The sequence below is a fragment of the Cibotium barometz genome, chromosome 4, assembly GCF_041138505.1.
Source record: "Cibotium barometz isolate CiBa-2024 chromosome 4, ASM4113850v1, whole genome shotgun sequence".
Classification (NCBI taxonomy): Eukaryota; Viridiplantae; Streptophyta; class Polypodiopsida; order Cyatheales; family Cibotiaceae; genus Cibotium; species Cibotium barometz.
This window is the reverse complement of record NC_141049.1, coordinates 19,658,365-19,673,599: the sequence shown is the minus strand read 5'-3', so window position 1 is coordinate 19,673,599 and position 15,235 is coordinate 19,658,365. Positions and strand designations below refer to the sequence as shown.

At 34.5% G+C, this 15,235-nt stretch overlaps 1 protein-coding gene across 14 annotated transcripts; it reads left to right on the top strand.

Annotated features, from left to right (window-relative positions):
• The first annotated feature begins 1,392 nt into the window (after positions 1-1,392).
• On the top strand, positions 1,393-13,860 carry LOC147639007 (uncharacterized). 14 transcript variants are annotated; one of them, XR_015264095.1, is made up of 11 exons: positions 1,393-1,915; positions 3,395-3,434; positions 3,531-3,614; positions 3,825-4,079; positions 4,163-4,209; positions 8,696-8,992; positions 9,949-10,011; positions 10,169-10,465; positions 11,422-11,484; positions 11,642-12,957; positions 13,115-13,860. XR_015264095.1 is itself a non-coding variant. In XM_086786562.1 (6 exons), the coding sequence occupies exons 1-5, from the start codon at positions 1,726-1,728 to the stop codon at positions 4,203-4,205; spliced, it is 612 nt and encodes a 203-aa protein (XP_086642688.1). In that variant the 5' UTR covers positions 1,393-1,725; the 3' UTR covers positions 4,206-4,209; positions 4,828-6,471. The 14 variants fall into 14 exon arrangements, 4 of the variants coding, with proteins under 4 accessions (XP_086642688.1, XP_086642681.1, XP_086642677.1 ...); XR_015264097.1 differs by adding an exon at positions 2,737-2,794 and having other exon boundaries at positions 3,923-4,209; XR_015264088.1 differs by having other exon boundaries at positions 3,825-4,209; positions 11,642-11,938; positions 12,895-12,957; positions 13,115-13,534.
• Positions 13,861-15,235: the final 1,375 nt, after the last annotated feature.

The window sequence follows — 15,235 nt, the reverse complement described above, 5'->3', positions numbered from 1 at the left end:
TACTTTTATATGTGTACAAAAATATATGTAAAAAATGGGTTTCTAATTCTCAAAAAAAAAGAAAACTCATATGTGCATAAGGGGTTTCTAATTCTCAAAGATGTGATTTCAAAACTATATGTACATAAAGGTATCTAATTCTCAAAAGAGATAATCTATGTACTTTTGATAGCCTAAAATTGGAAAAAGAGCTGAGACTTTTAAAAATATATGTATATAAGAGGGAAGTTAATACCCATTTTAGAGAGTTTGTGAGTACTTTCTTTTCTCGTGGACCATGTAGATATCATTTAGCATGTACTTCCTTGTGAGCTCTAATACACTCTTTAAACTTTAAGATGATGATGAACACATACAAACCTTTATTACCTATTGGAAGCTCTTATATGAGCATATATAAGCTCATAAGATCTCTTAAGACCTCTTATATAAGCTCAAAGATCTTTTAAGAGCTCTTATATAAGCTTTAATAAGTAATGAAAGCTCTTTTGAGCACTTGCAATCTCTTAAGAGCTCTTATATAAGCTTGTATAAGCACTGATAGCTTTTTTGAGCTCTTGCAATCTCCTATTTGAAGCTTACTTGAAGCTTATGAACCTTTTAAGATCTTACAAGATATTATGCACTCTTAGAAGTATTTTAAGAGAACTTATTTAATTTCATTTGTACTAACAATGTTCCTTTCCCTACTAATATTCCTATCCATAACCTTATTATGAGCACATTTGATATAGTTTGATAGAAGACAATCCTTTTAGATATTCCTTTCAAATAAATTCAACTTGGTTAAATTTTCTTATAGAAGAAATTATAGCTTGACTCAAAACTAAAGAAACTTAAAAATAATTTCCCCTTTCTCATTGATTTGGGTGAAGGTTAGCCTATTTGTTAACATAAAAAACAAGTCTCACAAAAAATGATATTGATCCATGTATCAGTGCTAGGGGAACAATGGAAATCCCAAAAAATGATATCGATCCATGTACAAGTGCTATAGGGGAACAACAGTTATCCCAAAGAGATAGATATAAATATATATATATATATAATATTATATATTATTATAGAATATCATATGACATAATATATATTATATTATATTTATGTATATAACATATATAGTTATAATATAATATAGTATATTATAAAGTTCTACATTTATAACACACATAGTTATAAGATAATATATTATGTTATAACTATAGGTGTTATATACATTTTTATACAATATAATATATTACATTATAACTATATATGTTACGAAAAATATATATGTATATGTATGTGTGTGTGTGTGTATATATATACATATGCATGTATGTATGTATGTGTGTGTATATATAAAGAGATAAAATTTTAAAAGAAAGGAGAAAATTTTCAAAATATGCAGCTTTTAAAATACCTCCATGATTTGCGATCCTAATTTTGGCGAGCACAGCGAGATGAGCTTCTTCTTGCAAAACAAATGAACAGAGGAAAACTTGGTTGTGTGTAGCACCACTGGTGTGAGCAAGCCAGGGCAAGGGCAAGGGCAAGGGCAGCAGAGGTTGTGCATCAACACCACTTAGTATAGCAGACAGCCAAGGCAAGGGCAAGGGTAGCAAATAATGGAAAGCAATCGCAATGGTGTTGTTGGGCGGCCCACATGATAGGCCATGGTAAAGATGAAGAGCTCACAACTCTTCTCCCAAGCTCTGCTTCCATGTAAGGATGAGGTGAAGGTGTATGCTAGCCGCTTGCTGCTCATGGCCAGGTCGGAGGTCTTCAAGTGCATGCTCTCCAATGGCATGCCTGCCGGCCTCCACCTCCTCCCAACATTGGAGTACCCCAACCCCATCAGAAGAGCACAACACCCAGGTAGAAGGGCTGTGGCAAAATTGCAAGCGTGGCCACCACTACCCTTGCCCCTCCACAGGTATGCAAAAAGACTCCCTACAATCCTTTCTAATTGCCGTACAAGCAATGCAACCATGCATACATACCTGCCATGGCTGTGAAGCCTTTCAAGTTTATACGTATGCATACATACATGTCTTAGCACAATGGCTCTCAAGTTAGCCCTATTACATAAGGCAATAGCATGTCACATAAATTTTACATTCTATATCTCAACAACATGTATGCCTGGTATATTTCCAAATTGATAGGTGAGTTGCTACAATAATAAATGTACAAATTGGGGAATCAAGTCTAGAGTGTTGGAGCTAGCCCATATGTTGAGGGTAGCACGGATGGCTATTGCCATGTCAACAAATGGTTAGCGTGCTCTTAAAGCCCTTGGATTTGCAAATTATAGTCTGAGAGAGAGATTTGCATAGCTTTCTGGGTACATACATTGTGTATGTCCCACCCTATCTTATGCTTGTTTCATCATTCACTTAGCCAAGGAGCATGCAACCCTAAAGCTTGTTCTCTGCCTTTTGTCCGGGTGCATGTTTGTCCAAGGCTTCAATACTTCTATTAATATTTCAATTATCAATAACACTACTCAATATGGTTTTGACGTATGCATAGCTCAGTGCTATAGCCCTAGCTCTTGGTCAGCCTAACTTAAGGCTTGATGATTTAGCCAATTAAGTTGGTGAATTTCTTGATTACTTTAGGTGAAATCCTTCTTAACATTGCTGCTCTTTTAGAAATTGCTACAGAAATTTGCGTAGCTCTTTTGGTGCTTTTTTTCTTGTGAAGTTCCTTACTAAATAGATCAATGCACTCTCATCCTAAAACAACTTACAGGATGTCATACTTATGGGTGTCATGGGTGGCCAGGGCATACATCCTCACCCTTTTTGTTGTAAGCATCTCTAACATACACTTTGTTAGTTTTGACATTGATCATTAGTCTTCAACATAGGCTAAATGTGTTTTGTTCTCCATTCAAATGAAACATAGGGAGAGAGTTCTTGGCTTGATTTTGATTTCTCCTCTTTGTTGAGCACAAAGTTGGTTCGAATGGTTCTTTAACAAGGGTAGAGTTTATTTCTTGCAAATACCATTGTCCATGTCTTTTCAAAAACTTTCCCTAAATTGTGTAGGATCTAGTCACAATTAATGGCCCCACTTTTATATATGTTTGTACTCAATGTTACGATCTTCTCTGTTTGGTATTATGCATGAAAAGAGGTCCAGACTAGTCTAATACACATGCATGGTGGCAGAGACCTATCCATGAGAATCTTTTGATGCAAGATTATAGAACTTGATAATGGCATACTTATAGTAGGGTAGAATTGACTACAATACCTATTGTACCTTGATGTACTGATTAAATCTTCACGATCACTGGCAAGTTCAGATCAATGAAGATAGCAATATGCTCTGGTGTTCAAAGCCACCCTTAAAAGACTACGGCACATCTAACCGTCATGTTGTTTTATCTTGTCATCTGGTGCAGACCAAGAGAATAAAAAAGGGTGGAATTGTTGGAAAGTATGGTATGCTTTCTTGGTCCTGTCAACTTCTATGTTTTATGTTTTTTCTTCTATTGAAGACACTCGATAAGACTTAATGTGTGTGCTTTTGTTTGCAAGTACCTACTATGGTGCCAGTTTAAGAAAGCAAATCAAGACAATGGAGGTGAGCCAACGTGCAAAGTACTTGCGAGTTGTGGCAAGGTTAGTTTTGATTTCTTTCCTTAGGGCTTCACACATCTTTGTATTCAGTTGAGATAGGTTGGACTTCTCCACTATCATGATGCATTGGATGATTAACAAAGCCATCCACCACCCGTTTGGCCCTAGGGCTTTTAAAAACAATCTAGCTTAGTACAAGTGTAGATGATATCTACTTTTCATGTGCTGCACCCCTTCCGTTGTTGCCTATAGACATATGGTGGGAGGACATATATACACCTCTCCTTCATGCTTACATCAAGGGGACTCACCATGTATATCTGCATGTGCCCATGGTATTTTACGAGTAGAAGCATGTAAAGTATGCTGGCTAGCATTACATTGGGCTGCCTTGATGTACCCGAGCCTAGTAAGGCCTTCGCAAGAGACAAGGACCGTGACATCTTGTTGTGGTGACGCCTCAAGCCTATTGACGACACAGACACTGCACACTCTCAAGAAAAAGAGGTCCAAATCATCCTTATACCATCTCAATCTATATGATGATGAGTAATGATTTGATACTGACTAAGGGGTACATGGTTGTGTAGGCATATCCATGGGATCCAGCTGCTACAAGAGTATGTCAGTTGACTATGTAAGTATCCTTAAATCTTAACTTCTACCCATGTTGTTTTCTACATGATATGTTTCTTTTTTGTTCACTCATATTTTGAACTTTTCTTATGTTTGTTTTCTACATGGTTAGATGGATATGTAAGTATACTAAATCTTTAGTTCTACCCATTTTGTTTTCTACATGCTAGTTATACAGCCATTCGCTATCCAACAAGCTACGATATTAGCTGTTTTGAGCATACAGGATGCACATGCTACTAGGGAAAAATTGTACACCATGTGAATGATAGATCTATTCTAAAACTTGGTATGTAATGCATGAATAGAAATTGCCAACATTACAACTTATTTCATGCATGCAAGTGAATGGTCTTTACCATGAAGGGGAAGTAAGTGCGAACACCATATTGAGATGTTAAGATGGCAATAAACTGATAGGCTTTAGTTTGTCTCAATGGTCTTCTCAGCCCTCCCTTCCTATGTGCCCATCCAATGCATGTAGGTCTTTAGCTTATCTTTCTATAGTGTGTAGGTCTAGCATGGCCTTAAGTATACAAGTCTTTTCATCATGGCAATGCTTCTTTTAGTAAAGCCAATGCATAATATCATACCTCTGAGATTTTATATGGCCGTCCAGTGGTCAACCCGATGATCCTAGATCTTGAGACTTCCACATGACACTATGGTGCAAATTCAAGACTTGGATGAGATGTTGCATCAGGTCTGGGATGAGATACGGAAGGCTGAGATGAAACATGCTAGTGAGGATGACCAACATCAATAGGATAGCACTTTGTGTACCTAAAGATCTAGAAGCAGAGGCTCAAGTCGTGTGGTTTTGGCATCTTTCTCTATGATGTTTTGTCCATTGACAAGATCAAAGATTTGATCAAATTATGAAGTGTGCAATGTATTTAATGCTTTGTCCATAGTGTGTAAATTAACTTCTAGTAAAAAGTTAAAACTATGGCAGTGATGCTCAACTGCATAGTTAAGCATACCATGCCCAGGAATGGTAGGGATATGCCGAGTAACTCTACTGCTATACTGTTCAATCTAATGATCATACTGAGTGATATGTATGGCTTTCTGTGCTATTGTGTACAAAGTACATCATGTTAATGTGTTTTTTCTTGTTGATTTAGTCCTATATGTTCATCTTCCATTTATTTTTTGATTATGTATATTTAATTATTTTGCCATGTGATTATCTCCATCTCCATCATAGTGGAAGTTTTTTCTCCTTGTATTGCAGCCTAATAACCGTTGTGAGTGGGTAGAAACTTCTATGTGATGTAATGTTGGACAATCAAGTGGAACTGTGTGGCCCCTATGTGAGATCCATTCAATCTCCCTTCCATGTTGTCCTATGTATAATGGCTTCTATGTAAATGTCTCAAGTCTTATGTTACAATTATGTTCTCTAGTGTACAAACTTATTAGTGGGACATAGGAGGTGAGAAGACCACGGTCACATTTTCTTAATCACCATAATTATTCTCAATGAGATAATTAATTATGTTCATACTCTCCAATAATAAGTGGAGGTAAGATATCACAAAAATCTAAAATTGCCTTAGTTATGGTTTTAGTTTGTCATCTTTTCTAATTGATATTCTCCTCTTAACTATAGTTTTTATCCATGAAGCTAGCTGTGAACCCAAGAGTGGAGTTCAACATGGATAGTCTATCTGGGAGAGGACTAAGTGTTAAAACTAGATGCTATTTGCCCAAGTACACACTGCCCCCAAGAAGCTAATTGCATGTTGATGTCGCTTTGTTGGAGGATCAGATGTACCATTGAGGCGAACAATGAGTACCCATCTAGCATTCATGGATGCCTATAGGGACTCAAAATTCATAGGTATGCATACCATTGAGGAGGAAGAAACAGTCTCAAATGATTAGATGTTCAAATGAATTTGAACATCTAATCATTCAAGAACCTAGTATATAATGCATTTTTTTTAATGTGCAGCAAAATGTTGTGCAAATGAGTTTTTCCCAAGGCAGGCAAACCCCTTTGATATCCCCTAGCCTTCAAGGTTTGGAAGCCAATTTCAAACAAGTGAACTTTTGTATTACACATTTCTTTGCATGGGGGGACTTACCATAGATTGGGTGTATCCTTGTAGGGTAATTATTCACTCGGCAAATGAAAGTTGAGCTTTAAGTTGGTAGGGCAATCCCTTTAAATTTGGGGTTGCTGTTTGAAATGGGGGATTTGTACACATGTTTTTGAAAGGGCGTTAATATAGGTGGTGAGCTCGTGCTTCTCCAAGTTATCTAAAATGCAAATACACATATACATGTATGTGTGTGTGTGTGTGTGTGTGTGTGTGTGTATACGTATGTATGTATGTATATGTATACATGTATATATCTTTGTGTCTTATGAATTTCTCTTGTGTTTTTCTTAAGCAAAAATTTGTATTTAGGAATAACTATACTTTTTTTAAAAGAGATAGATATCTAACTATACTCCATTCTTTAATTTGCATTCATGAAAGTACGTCTTTGTGCCTTATAGATTTCTCATGTGTTTCACTTAAGAAAAATTTTATATACTTATTTTTTTAAGATAATTATTACTATACACTCCATCCTTTAATTTGCTCTGATGACAGTAAGTCTTTGTGTTTTATGGATTTCTCTTCTATTTCACTAAAATCATAATTTAGTTACTTTTTTGGATAATTATTTAACTACACTCCATCCTTTAGTTTACACTCATGCAAGTATGTCTTTGTTCCTTATGGATTTGTCTTGTGTTTCACTTAAGATAAATTTTATATTCTTATTTTTTTGGATGATTATTTTGTTACACTTAGTTCTTTAATTTATACTTGTGAAAGTATGTCTTTGTTCTTTATAGATTTTTCTTGTGTTTCACTTAAGTAAAATTTTGTATATTTGTTTATAATTATCCAACTATACATGGATCCTTTAATTTGCACTCGTGAAAGTATGCTTTTATGCCTTATTGATTTGTCTTGTGTTTCAATTAAGAAAAATTTTGTTTACTCATTTTTGGATTATTTTTTAACTCTACACTCTTTTTTTGTAAGAGTCTAAGTCTTCTTGCTTTTGGTACTTGCACATTACGTAGTAGAAGAGCTATATATAAGAGTCCACTAACACATAGCTCTTATGCATTCTCCACAAGAGTGTACACATAAGAGCTATGTTTTTTTAAAGACACTATTAATTTTATGCCATTAATAGCTTTATACTTATAGATATGTATAAATGCATAATGGTTTTTACACATAAGAGTTTGTGTATAAGTCTATTCCTATAAAGAATAAAGTGTAAGAGTGCTCTTACATATAGTGGAATGCATGCAATTAATGGAGCTAATTTATAGTTCTTATGCATTTTAATATTTTACTATATAGCAATATTTTACTATATAGATTACTGTATAACAATTTGTTGATTATTGATTCCTATATAGAAATATTTTACTATATAGATTGTTATATAGGAAAGATTTTCTAGATCAATTACTATATAGTGAATACTTTCATGACTTTTGCTATATAGCAATGTTTTACTACATAGTTTACTACATAGTGATTTATTGCTAGTCTAATTGCTATATAGTAAGTGTTTTCCTAGAATGAAGAACTAGGAAGTGTTCCACTTTTCCTAGATCCGTACTTTTACTAGATATGTTGATTTTTTCTAGTAACCTATCTAGAAAAATGTTTTTTTTTTGCTATATAGGAATGTGTTTAAAGTCTCTTGTGATTACAATTGTATGGCTCTCTTAATATAGAGCATGTGAGTTAAGTAGTAGTTACAAGGGTGTAATGGACAAATGTTTGATGGCTTAATGCATGTGGTGTACATGTGCATGTATGTGGATGGTGTGTATAACCATGTGCATGGTGTAAACCATACATCAACCCCCCGGTTTCCTAGCGGCCTACCATTGTTGTTGTCATTGTCATTTCCCAGGGGCCTACCACTACAAGAAAACACCATGCTTAATGTCACTTTCCTAACGTTGCACCCAACCATGTACTCAAATAATAAAAGAATAATTTTTTCTCCATATCATGGGAGACATTAAACGTCGGGACAAAATGACGTTTTTACTGATGTTTAAAGTCATAATATTTACATCACTGATAATGTCACTGGCAAAGTGTTTTTTGCAAGTTACGATAGAGATTCAATTTTTTTTGTGACGTTTATTATATACAGATTAATTTTCTAAAATTTTTAGGGACATTGTCACTCAAAATTGTGATGTTTAAAGTTATTTAAATTTGTACAGATGGTTTGACGTTTAACGTCTCTTGTTTTTATGAAAAATACCCGCCACCCAGAAGAGCCCATGGTATGAATTCAAAAATCGGAGTTCTCTTTTTGTTGTGCTTTTCTTTGCTCTTGTTGTATTATGCTTGCCTAAGTGCTATATTATATTTGCCTAGGGTTTACCTCTTGCTTGCCAAGAGTTTGACTCTCCTCTGTTTCACATGTTATTTTGCCAATAGTGTTTCTCACATGGACCCAAGAAAGCAACTCTTGCTTGTTCTTCTCACCCAAATCTTGCAAGACTTAGGGTTTGATGGAGACACAATAAGAGATTCATCGACTGCTATGCAAGATGCCACTATCGAATAGATCCACGCATCAATATACATGATGAGAGAGAGGCCGATCACAAGGGAAGCTCCCTTGACCATACGGGAATCGGAAAGAGTTGGAGATGCACCTCCAACAACAAGTGGCAAAGGCAAAGACGTGGTTGTAGAGGACCAACAAAAGAAGAAACTTCGACCTAAGCGACTGTAAGTCCTCTTTTCATGTAAATTTATTGATTTAATTATTTTTTTCATGCATATTGAAGTACATGTATTGTTTTCTATGCATGCACATATAACATAAGCATAAGCTTATGTATGTATTGGCTTATGAGGCTATGATTGATTTTGTAAATATTGATTTTTATACTTATGCACATATAGCATAAGCATAAGCTTATGTATGTATGTGCTTATGAGGCTATGTATGTCTATGCAGCACAAGCATAAGCTTATGCATATACATGAGCTAAATCTTTTGTACAAGCATATACATGCATTGTTGTTTAGAGTATCCATATTGCTTTTTATGCATGCACATGTAGCATAAGCATATATGTGCTTAAGAAGCTATGTATGTATATGCACAAGCATGAACTTATAACACTGTTGTAGACAAAATAGATAATATTTCTTGAAAACAAGAAAATTTTGGCATCTTTCAAAGATTCCATAAAAAAAGTTCAGTTTTTTACCTCTTTTTAAAAAGTGGCCTATGCATGCGTACAACACTGCCAAAAAACGATAATATTTTGGGCACTTTGCATGGTGTAAACCATACATCAACCCCCCGGTTTCCTAGCGGCCTACCATTGTTGTTGTCATTGTCATTTCCCAGGGGCCTACCACTACAAGAAAACACCATGCTTAATGTCGCTTTCCTAACATTGCACCCAACCATGTACTCAAATAATAAAAGAATAATTTTTTCTCCATATCATGGGAGACATTAAACGTCAGGACAAAATGACGTTTTTACTGATGTTTAAAGTCATAATATTTACATCACTAATAATGTCACTGGCAAAGTGTTTTTTGCAAGTTACGATAGAGATTCAATTTTTTTGTGACGTTTATTATATACAGATTAATTTTTTAAAATTTTTAGGGACATTAAGTGTCACTCAAAATTGTGATGTTTAAAGTTATTTAAATTTGTACAGATGGTTTGACGTTTAACGTCTCTTGTTTTTATGAAAAATACCCGCCACCCAGAAGAGCCCATGGTATGAATTCTGAAATCGGAGTTCTCTTTTTGTTGTGCTTTTCTTTGCTCTTGTTGTATTATGCTTGCCTAAGTGCTATATTATATTTGCCTAGGGTTTACCTCTTGCTTGCCAAGAGTTTGACTCTCCTCTGTTTCACATGTTATTTTGCCAATAGTGTTTCTCACATGGACCCAAGAAAGCAACTCTTGCTTGTTCTTCTCACCCAAATCTTGCAAGACTTAGGGTTTGATGGAGACCCATTAAGAGATTCATCGACTGCTATGCAAGATGCCACTATCGAATAGATCCACGCATCAATATACATGATGAGAGAGAGGCCGATCACAAGGGAAGCTCCCTTGACCATACGGGAATCGGAAAGAGTTGGAGATGCACCTCCAACAACAAGTGGCAAAGGCAAAGACGTGGTTGTAGAGGACCAACAAAAGAAGAAACTTCGACCTAAGGGACCGTAAGTCCTCTTTTCATGTAAATTTATTGATTTAATTATTTTTTTCATGCATATTGAAGTACATGTATTGTTTTCTATGCATGCACATATAACATAAGCATAAGCTTATGTATGTATTGGCTTATGAGGCTATGATTGTTTTTGTAAATATTGATTTTTATACTTATGCACATATAGCATAAGCATAAGCTTATGTATGTATGTGCTTATGAGGCTATGTATGTCTATGCAGCACAAGCATAAGCTTATGCATATACATGAGCTAAATCTTTTGTACAAGCATATACATGCATTGTTGTTTAGAGTATCCATATTGCTTTTTATGCATGCACATGTAGCATAAGCATATATGTGCTTAAGAAGCTATGTATGTATATGCACAAGCATGAACTTATAACACTGTTGTAGACAAAATAGATAATATTTCTTGAAAACAAGAAAATTTTGGCATCTTTCAAAGATTCCATAAAAAAAGTTCAGTTTTTTACCTCTTTTTAAAAAGTGGCCTACGCATGCGTACAACACTGCCAGAAAACGATAATATTTTGGGCACTTTGCATGGTGTAAACCATACATCAACCCCCCGGTTTCCTAGCGGCCTACCATTGTTGTTGTCATTGTCATTTCCCAGGGGCCTACCACTACAAGAAAACACCATGCTTAATGTCGCTTTCCTAACGTTGCACCCAACCATGTACTCAAATAATAAAAGAATAATTTTTTCTCCATATCATGGGAGACATTAAACGTTAGGACAAAATGACGTTTTTACTGATGTTTAAAGTCATAATATTTACATCACTAATAATGTCACTGGCAAAGTGTTTTTTGCAAGTTTCGATAGAGATTCAATTTTTTTGTGACGTTTTATATATACAGATTAATTTTTTAAAATTTTTAGGGACATTAAGTGTCACTCAAAATTGTGATGTTTAAAGTTATTTAAATTTGTACAGATGGTTTGACGTTTAACGTCTCTTGTTTTTATGAAAAATACCCGCCACCCAGAAGAGCCCATGGTATGAATTCTGAAATCGGAGTTCTCTTTTTGTTGTGCTTTTCTTTGCTCTTGTTGTATTATGCTTGCCTAAGTGCTATATTATATTTGCCTAGGGTTTACCTCTTGCTTGCCAAGAGTTTGACTCTCCTCTGTTTCACATGTTATTTTGCCAATAGTGTTTCTCACATGGACCCAAGAAAGCAACTCTTGCTTGTTCTTCTCACCCAAATCTTGCAAGACTTAGGGTTTGATGGAGACCCATTAAGAGATTCATCGACTGCTATGCAAGATGCCACTATCGAATAGATCCACGCATCAATATACATGATGAGAGAGAGGCCGATCACAAGGGAAGCTCCCTTGACCATACGGGAATCGGAAAGAGTTGGAGATGCACCTCCAACAACAAGTGGCAAAGGCAAAGACGTGGTTGTAGAGGACCAACAAAAGAAGAAACTTCGACCTAAGGGACCGTAAGTCCTCTTTTCATGTAAATTTATTGATTTAATTATTTTTTTCATGCATATTGAAGTACATGTATTGTTTTCTATGCATGCACATATAACATAAGCATAAGCTTATGTATGTATTGGCTTATGAGGCTATGATTGCTTTTGTAAATATTGATTTTTATACTTATGCACATATAGCATAAGCATAAGCTTATGTATGTATGTGCTTATGAGGCTATGTATGTCTATGCAGCACAAGCATAAGCTTATGCATATACATGAGCTAAATCTTTTGTACAAGCATATACATGCATTGTTGTTTAGAGTATCCATATTGCTTTTTATGCATGCACATGTAGCATAAGCATATATGTGCTTAAGAAGCTATGTATGTATATGCACAAGCATGAACTTATAACACTGTTGTAGACAAAATAGATAATATTTCTTGAAAACAAGAAAATTTTGGCATCTTTCAAAGATTCCATAAAAAAAGTTCAAATTTTTACCTCTTTTTAAAAAGTGGCCTACGCATGCGTACAACACTGCCAAAAAACGATAATATTTTGGGCACTTTGCATGGTGTAAACCATACATCAACCCCCCGGTTTCCTAGCGGCCTACCATTGTTGTTGTCATTGTCATTTCCCAGGGGCCTACCACTACAAGAAAACACCATGCTTAATGTCGCTTTCCTAACGTTGCACCCAACCATGTACTCAAATAATAAAAGAATAATTTTTTCTCCATATCATGGGAGACATTAAACGTTAGGACAAAATGACGTTTTTACTGATGTTTAAAGTCATAATATTTACATCACTAATAATGTCACTGGCAAAGTGTTTTTTGCAAGTTTCGATAGAGATTCAATTTTTTTGTGACGTTTTATATATACAGATTAATTTTTTAAAATTTTTAGGGACATTAAGTGTCACTCAAAATTGTGATGTTTAAAGTTATTTAAATTTGTACAGATGGTTTGACGTTTAACGTCTCTTGTTTTTATGAAAAATACCCGCCACCCAGAAGAGCCCATGGTATGAATTCTGAAATCGGAGTTCTCTTTTTGTTGTGCTTTTCTTTGCTCTTGTTGTATTATGCTTGCCTAAGTGCTATATTATATTTGCCTAGGGTTTACCTCTTGCTTGCCAAGAGTTTGACTCTCCTCTGTTTCACATGTTATTTTGCCAATAGTGTTTCTCACATGGACCCAAGAAAGCAACTCTTGCTTGTTCTTCTCACCCAAATCTTGCAAGACTTAGGGTTTGATGGAGACCCATTAAGAGATTCATCGACTGCTATGCAAGATGCCACTATCGAATAGATCCACGCATCAATATACATGATGAGAGAGAGGCCGATCACAAGGGAAGCTCCCTTGACCATACGGGAATCGGAAAGAGTTGGAGATGCACCTCCAACAACAAGTGGCAAAGGCAAAGACGTGGTTGTAGAGGACCAACAAAAGAAGAAACTTCGACCTAAGGGACCGTAAGTCCTCTTTTCATGTAAATTTATTGATTTAATTATTTTTTTCATGCATATTGAAGTACATGTATTGTTTTCTATGCATGCACATATAACATAAGCATAAGCTTATGTATGTATTGGCTTATGAGGCTATGATTGCTTTTGTAAATATTGATTTTTATACTTATGCACATATAGCATAAGCATAAGCTTATGTATGTATGTGCTTATGAGGCTATGTATGTCTATGCAGCACAAGCATAAGCTTATGCATATACATGAGCTAAATCTTTTGTACAAGCATATACATGCATTGTTGTTTAGAGTATCCATATTGCTTTTTATGCATGCACATGTAGTATAAGCATATATGTGCTTAAGAAGCTATGTATGTATATGCACAAGCATGAACTTATAACACTGTTGTAGACAAAATAGATAATATTTCTTGAAAACAAGAAAATTTTGGCATCTTTCAAAGATTCCATAAAAAAAAGTTCAGTTTTTTACCTCTTTTTAAAAAGTGGCCTACGCATGCGTACAACACTGCCAGAAAACGATAATATTTTGGGCACTTTACATGTTTCTTACAAAAATTGACATGAAAAAAAAAACTTCGTTTTGCTTACTTTTTGAGATTATAATTGAGAATCTAACAATAAGTTCTCAAAAAACATGCCAAAATAGAGACAATGTTTATTATTTCCATCTTCAATCCATTTAAAAAATGATACAACTATAAAGAGAAGCTATTTTCTAAACATATAGCTTATGGCATAGTTATGGTTCCTCATAGTCATTGCTACACCATCACGAGTTGATGTGCCAGCTTTTCCTGAGAAGGTAGACGAGGCATCCTCTTCTTCACTATCCACAAATATATTTTTTTTCTTCTGTGTACACTTGAAGCTTAGATTCCTTGGGTCATCTGCCATGTTAGCATGATTGAGGATGTGCTACAGAGTGCAACTATAAAAAACTATTTATATAATTATATTACAAAGTGTTATCTTAATACAATTATTATCTTAATTATAAAACCCTATTTTGGCTCTTGATGAGAGTAGTATTAAAATCCATTTTGAAGCTCTTGAGTATCACAATTTCTTATTTGATAATATATTCTTTTTTAAAAAGAGTTCGTTACATACAGATGAATTTCAAAATCCATTTTGAAGCTCTTGAGTATAGAGTGCAACTATAAAAAACTATTTATATAATTATATTACAAAGTGTTATCTTAATACAATTATTATCTTAATTATAAAACCCTATTTTGGCTCTTGATGAGAGTAGTATTAAAATCCATTTTGAAGCTCTTGAGTATCACAATTTCTTATTTGATAATATATTCTTTTTTTAAAAGAGTTCGTTACATACAGATGAATTTCAAAATATCATGAATACGCTATTTAAAAGTTATCTAATTTTAAAAAATTCCTACACACTCATTTTTAAAGAAGATGTATCTTTGATGTGACAAAAAAAGGTTAAATGGTAATTTTAGCTATTAAATGAGTTTAGAAAGGATGAAAAAGCTCACTTTAAGAAACAAAAGTTTATACTTTTCAAAATACTTTTTTGTAAAATATCAGACACAGGGACTTGGTTCAAATCCTACTAGTTACTATACATAGTAAGAATGTTTTAGCTCCAACATTTGCGGTCAATTTAATGTTGAGGAAGAACTTCTCAGCTAAGAGTTGATGTTTTCTATCAACTTAATACAAAATATCAACTTTTACGAAAATTAGATATTTTGTATCAAGTTGATATAAGACATTAACTTTATATTCAAAACATTAACTTTCTATGCAAAAGAACAATACTTGATGTTTTGTATCA

Bases quoted from the DNA above. Each gene is read 5' to 3' on its own strand.
- LOC147639007 (XM_086786532.1), top strand. From the start codon at position 1,726: ATGCTAGCCGCTTGCTGCTCATGGCCAGGTCGGAGGTCTTCAAGTGCA. The intron at 3,435-3,530 runs GTATGCTTTCTT...TTTGTTTGCAAG, and splicing joins TGGAATTGTTGGAAAGTATG to TACCTACTATGGTGCCAGTT. The intron at 3,615-3,824 runs GTTAGTTTTGAT...TGTTGCCTATAG, and splicing joins TACTTGCGAGTTGTGGCAAG to ACATATGGTGGGAGGACATA.